The following is a 6,088-nucleotide window of genomic DNA, read 5'->3' on the forward strand; positions in this document are numbered from 1 at the left end:
TACCAACTCAGACTAGCTTAGGCAGTTTATTGGGTCATAACCGAACCATGGGAAAGGTGTGGGAAGAACTGCTCTCAAGATAAAGGGGAATGAAGGACTGACTGGTCCCTTCTGAAGCCTCTCTTACCATCGTTTCTCTGCTTTTCTAATTGAATTAGATTTATTTTTCTCAAAAAAGTTCCCTTCTCCCAGACTGAAACCGTAGCTTCAGGAGTTTCCAGGCACATCTCTCCTACCTTTACCAACAGGAGGGACTTCCCCTTAGTGTCCATTTAAATAAAGGATGTCAATAGACCACACACACGCACACACACACACACACCCCCTGATCTCTGACTGGGTGTCAGGCTTTCACGATCAAAAATTCCCATTAGATTCCTAAGTTTATGGTACAAAGAACCAGGAGTTCTTCGGAAGACACAGGGGGCCTGTTCTAAAAAGGCGAAAGTCTTGTTGGATGTATGCACTGTAGATATCCACCTTATAGATGATTTCTACTTTCTTCCTTTTATTTTATGGGTGTTCCCTCTCTTCTTACTGAGATTTCAAGAGCATCATGCCACTCCAGACGTTGAATGCCACCTTCCCTATTACTTTCTTGGTCCACTTCAGGGACTGCCTGTGAAATAGCAAAGTATACTGATTACTCATTAAACGTTCTGGGCAAATTTGTCTTTGAGAGGTTTTCTTGGGATCAGGGGAGAATGAAAGAAAAGCCTAGCATGATGCTGGGAAGAATAAATTGTTAGGGTAGGTCTGGGTGCGGCTTGCAGGAGCCGGGGAGTACTGGGGAAACACCTTGGCTATGAAAACAGTACCCCTGCCCTACCACTGACTTGTTGAATGAATGTGGGTGATTCCTCTCTCTCCCTTGGGCTTCATACTCTCTAAGTATAAAGAATTTGGTTATGATCGTCCCTACAGACCAGCCAGCCTTACTTCTTTGTGAGAATGTGAGATAGCTCTTGCAGCTATTAGAAATGATGTAACAACCGCCGTTTCTCTCTGTGGATAATCCCTGGGGGAGGGCCCAAGGTCCCTCTCATGATAGCAGAGGATATTTCCTGGCAGAACTAAGAAAAAGTAAGTCTTATCCCTTTGAAACCACAGACCCACCCTTGGCACCAGGCCAAGCTGGAGCTGCATAAAACTAGGCTTAGCTTCAGCTCTCAGCTATATGCCTCCTGACAACATGAAGACTACAAGCTTCTTGGTCCAGGTGGTGGTCCTTCTCGTCCTTGGGACTCTGGTGGCACAGGCAGCTGTCGTAACAGGTGAGTGGACGAGTGGCCTGGCTGGGGCTGGCTTGGGTTGAGGAGAAGATGTTGGGGGCAGCCTGGGTCTTGACAAGGGGCAGCATGCAGAGCTGGAGCCCACTCTTCCACCTGGACAGCAGGTTTTGAGTGTATCCAGAGAAGTAGGAAATTGCCCACTAGACTCCATGTGCATTCCACCCCAGGACTGAGAAATCAGGGCTGTTTGTGGAAGCAGTGTTGGAACATGACCTTGGTCTCAAGCACTGATACTTGGACAGAACATGCAATGAAGTAAGGAGCACCAGGAATCTGGGCCCTGGGTGTGGGGGTCTCTTCCCTGCCTGCCTGTCCCATCAAAGCACATCAGTCGTGTAAGAGGAGGTTAAGAACTAACAGGGCCTCAGAAATCATGGAGTCTGAAGACCTCTGTTTTCCAAAGCTGGACACTGAGACCTAGAGCGAGGTGAGGAATTGTCAGGACAATCTCCAGATCCAGGATGCAGCTCAGGTCTCCTGGCATGTGTCTCAAAGCTCCTTGTCCTTCCTCCAAGTTTCCTCAAAGATGAAAATGTGTCCTCATCTCCTGAAAGTCACTCCTCCCTGGCATATCCTCATGAGGGCCCCAGGACCCAGAATGGAGGGTGAGGGGAAGAAATGGACACCCAAAGGAAACCTGGTCCTATGGCGCTTTTCCCCAAAGCCCAGGGAACAGCCATCCAAGAGTGCAGACCCCAGCTGGCCCTGGTGAGCCTTCTCTATCTCACTGTCCCTCAGCTTAAGGGACACCGCAGTGAGCAGTGGCTGGACCTGGAGGACAGACTAGATAGTTGAAGCAGACACATTGGTCTACATGTGGGGATATTTCTTTCAACAGGTAGTCCAAAAGGTCAAGGAAATGTTGTAGTCAGTGGAAAGGGTCCAGTCAATGGTCAATCTCCTGACAAAGGACAAGATCCAGTGAAAGGACAAGACCCAGTCAAAGGACAAGATGTAGTCGCAGCACAAGACCGAGCCAGACATCTATCCAAGCATGGCTTCTGCCCCAGGGTTCCTATCCACTGCAACTTGTGGAATCCCCCTGACCAGTGTCGGAGAGATGCCCAGTGCCCAGGGGCCAAGAAGTGCTGTGACGGCTTTTGTGGGAAGACCTGTATGAATCCCCGGTGAGGTGAGAAATGGGTGGAGAGAAAGGAGGCCCATGAAGGGGCAGAGAGGCCGACTGGCAGAGGACAATCCTAAGCTAGTGGGGAGAGGACACGGGAGGTGATGGAGAGACTGAGGGGTCTCAGGGGCTACAACTGGGGTCCTGAGAAGGATGGCATGTGAACTTGGCCCTGCCTCCCACTGCCTCTGAGTCTTTCACCTGCTGATTCACATTTCCGATTCTCTTTTCTTCTACCAGGTAGAGTCTGTGCTTGTGCACCTGTGAAGTCCCCAGCGATGCAGGCCCCGGTGCCTGTAGCACGACCCTCTCCCACACTGCCCCTTCTTCCTCTCATGCGGGAGGCCCAAGCTTGAGCATGGACTGCCTCCCTCATGGACTTTCCAATAAAAGACTGCTTTCAACTCCATTTGTTTCTGGCTCCTGTGACCTCTGGTCCCCTTAGAGCTCCGGGGAGATGGGTGTGGGTTTGGGACTTCCTGTCCCCAGTGGAGAGTGGAACAGGACCCATGACAGATGTTCTGGGGTGTGAAGGAGAGCAGGGGCAGGAACAAGAGGCCTATTCCTAGGGTTCACTGTAGAAATCCAAAAGTCAACCCAAGAACCGCAGCCTCCATTCACCAGGAAATGGAAACCTAGACATTTGGCCTCTGGCCTCGGACCAGGGAAATAAACCCCCAAACCTTCCCATTGACCTCCACTTCTGACCTGGCTATGATCAACCCTGCCAGTGTGACCAACCAACCCTCCTGGCTAAACCTCTGACTCCCTCCTTCCCTTCCTCTAATGTTTCCCATGAATCTATATCCTCCAAGAAGACAGAAAGACAGATGCCAGCAAATCCCTGCTCACAAAGCATTTCACCTGTTCATGCCTGAGGTGACCTCCAGTAACACGTAATTCCTTTGGGTGAAGCAATATCCTCTCCCAGCTTTCTATTTCAAGATGTGAGTGAGGAGGCAAGACACATCTATCCTTCCATGTCATTACTGAATAAAGTTCTCTGGGGACATAGAAGTTGGGGTAGAGTAGACTGGAGGAGTGAAGACAGCAGGAGGGTGTATGTTGGGTAACGTTGGATGACCTCGTGGCTTTGCTGTTGGCTCAGCTGCCCCACTGCCCTTGTGCAATGGAGTTCTCCAGGAAGAAGTGGGTGGAGCCTTGGGTGCAGTGGGCACCCCACTTGGGAGTCAGGAGACCTGAGTTCTAGCTCTAGGCTCCTCCCAACTTGCTAGATGACTGCAGATAAATCACTTTCTCTCGCTGAGCCTCAGTTTTGTCTATTCGGTTTGAGGAGAGTTGGATGAAATTATTCTGGAAGTATAGTAATGAATGTCAGTTCACCCCTGATATTCTGGTGCTGAAGCATCTCTTCTTTGTGTGTGTATGTTGGGCTCTGCTAGAGGGGAGGTGGGGAGCAGAGGCTTTGTTGGGGGTGAGAGAACAGAGAGCCCAGTGTCCCTTAGACACCCCCCCAGGAGCCAGGGTTCCCCTCTGATTCTCCAGGGGACGGACTGGACCAGGCATCTTGGAGCACAGACAAGAGCAGTGCCTGAACCCCTGGCCTGAGAAACATATAATAAACCACTGGTGGTAAGAATGGTTTCTGTCTTAGTGTTTTGTCTCTTCCAGATCCTGCACTAAACATGTCATAAGTATTGTCTTATTTCTCATTAGAACTCCCTCAGATGGGTATATACACCTCTTTAATTTTGTTAAAAGATTGAAACCATGGGACTTCCCTGGCAATCCAATGGGTCAGACTCGGCGCTTCCAGTGCAGAGGGTGTGGCTTTGATCCTCGATCAGGGAACTGAGGTCCTGCAAGGCACACGGCACAGTAAAAAAAACCAAAAAGATTGAAGTCATAAAAGCGTCATTAATCACCCAAAGACACAGAGCTAGTAAATGATGAGAAGTCCTAGTTTTTCAAAATTTTTTATTGAAGTATAACTGATTTACAACTTTGTGTTCATTTCTTTTGTGCAGCAAAGAGATTCAGTTATCCATATCCACACAGACTCTTTTTCATATGCTTTTCCATTACGATTTATCACAGGATACTGCATATAGTGCCCTGTGCTATACAGGAGGGCCTTGTTGTTTATTCATTCTATATATTATAGTTTGCACCTACTAATCCCAAACCCCCAATCCTTCCCTCCCCTGCCCCCACCCCCTTGTAACCCTAAGTCTGTTCCCTATGTCTATGAGTCTGTTTCTGTTTCACAGAGAAGGTCATTTTTGTCACATTTTAGATTCCACCTATAAGTGATATCATACAGTATTTGTCTTTCTCTTTCTGACTCTCTTCACTTAGTGTGATAATCTCTAGGTTCACCCATGTTGCTAGAGATGGCATTATTTCATTCTTTTTTATGGCTGAATAGTACTCCATTGGGTGGGTTATGGTGGAAAGATCTGACAGAATATGGTCCACTGGAGAAGGGAATGGCAAACCACTTCAGTATTCTTGCCTTGAGAACCCCATGAACTGTATGAAAAGGCAAAATGATAGGATACTGAAAGAGGAACTCTCCAGGTCAGTAGGTGCCCAATATGCTACTGGAGATCAGTGGAGCAATAACTCCAGAAAGAATGAAGGGATGGAGCCAAAGAAAAACAATACCCAGCTGTGGCTGTGACTGGTGATAGAAGCAAGGTCCGCTGCTGTAAAGAGCAATATTGCATAGGAACCTGGAATGTCAGGTCCATGAATCAAGGCAAATTGGAAGTGGTCAAACAAGAGATGGCAAGAGTGAATGTCGACATTCTAGGAATCAGCGAACTCAAATGGACTGGAATGGGTGAATTTAACTCAGATGACCATTACATCTACTACTGCGGACAGGAATCCCTCAGAAGAAATGGAGTAGCCATCACGGTCAACAGAAGAGTCCGAAATGCAGTACTTGGATGCAATCTCAAAAACAACAGAATGATCTCTGTTCATTTCCAAGGCAAACCATTCAATATCACAGTAACCCAAGTCTATGCCCCAACCAGTAACGCTGAAGAAGCTGAAGTTGAACGGTTCTATGAAGACCTACAAGACCTTTTAGAACTAACACCCAAAAACGATGTCCTTTTCATTATAGGGGACTGGCATGCAAAAGTAGGAAGTCAAGAAACAGCTGGAGTAACAGGCAAATTTGGCCTTGGAATACGGAATGAAGCAGGGCAAAGACTAATAGAGTTTTGCCAAGAAAATGCACTGGTCATAACAAACATCCTCTTCCAACAACACAAAAGAAGACTCTACACATAGACATCACCAGATGGTCAACACTGAAATCAAGTTGATTATATTCTTTGCAGCCAAAGATGGAGAAGCTCTGTACAGTCAGCAAAAACAAGACCAGGAGCTGACTGTGGCTCAGATCATGAACTCCTTATTGCCAAATTCAGACTTACATTGAAGAAAGTAGGGAAAACCACTAGACCACTCAGGTATGACCTAAATCAAATCCCTTATGATTATACAGTGGAAGTGAGAAATAGATTTAAGGGCCTACATCTGATAGATAGAGTGCCTGATGAACTATGGAATGAGGTTCGTGACATTGTACAGGAGACAGGGATCAAGACCATCCCCATAGAAAAGAAATGCAAAAAAGCAAAATGGCTGTCTGGGGAGGCCTTTCAAATAGCTGTGAAAAGAAGAGAAGCGA

At 47.4% G+C, this 6,088-nt stretch overlaps 1 protein-coding gene across 1 annotated transcript; it reads left to right on the forward strand.

Annotated features, from left to right (window-relative positions):
• The first annotated feature begins 1,192 nt into the window (after window positions 1-1,192).
• Window positions 1,193-2,692, forward strand: LOC129625108 (elafin-like). Its single transcript, XM_055543253.1, has 3 exons — window positions 1,193-1,274; window positions 2,131-2,424; window positions 2,659-2,692. The coding sequence occupies exons 1-2, from the start codon at window positions 1,193-1,195 to the stop codon at window positions 2,421-2,423; spliced, it is 375 nt and encodes a 124-aa protein (XP_055399228.1). The 3' UTR covers window position 2,424; window positions 2,659-2,692.
• The last annotated feature ends 3,396 nt before the right edge of the window (window positions 2,693-6,088 follow it).

Source organism: Bubalus kerabau, chromosome 13 (genome assembly GCF_029407905.1).
Source record: "Bubalus kerabau isolate K-KA32 ecotype Philippines breed swamp buffalo chromosome 13, PCC_UOA_SB_1v2, whole genome shotgun sequence".
Lineage (NCBI taxonomy): Eukaryota > Metazoa > Chordata > Mammalia > Artiodactyla > Bovidae > Bubalus > Bubalus kerabau.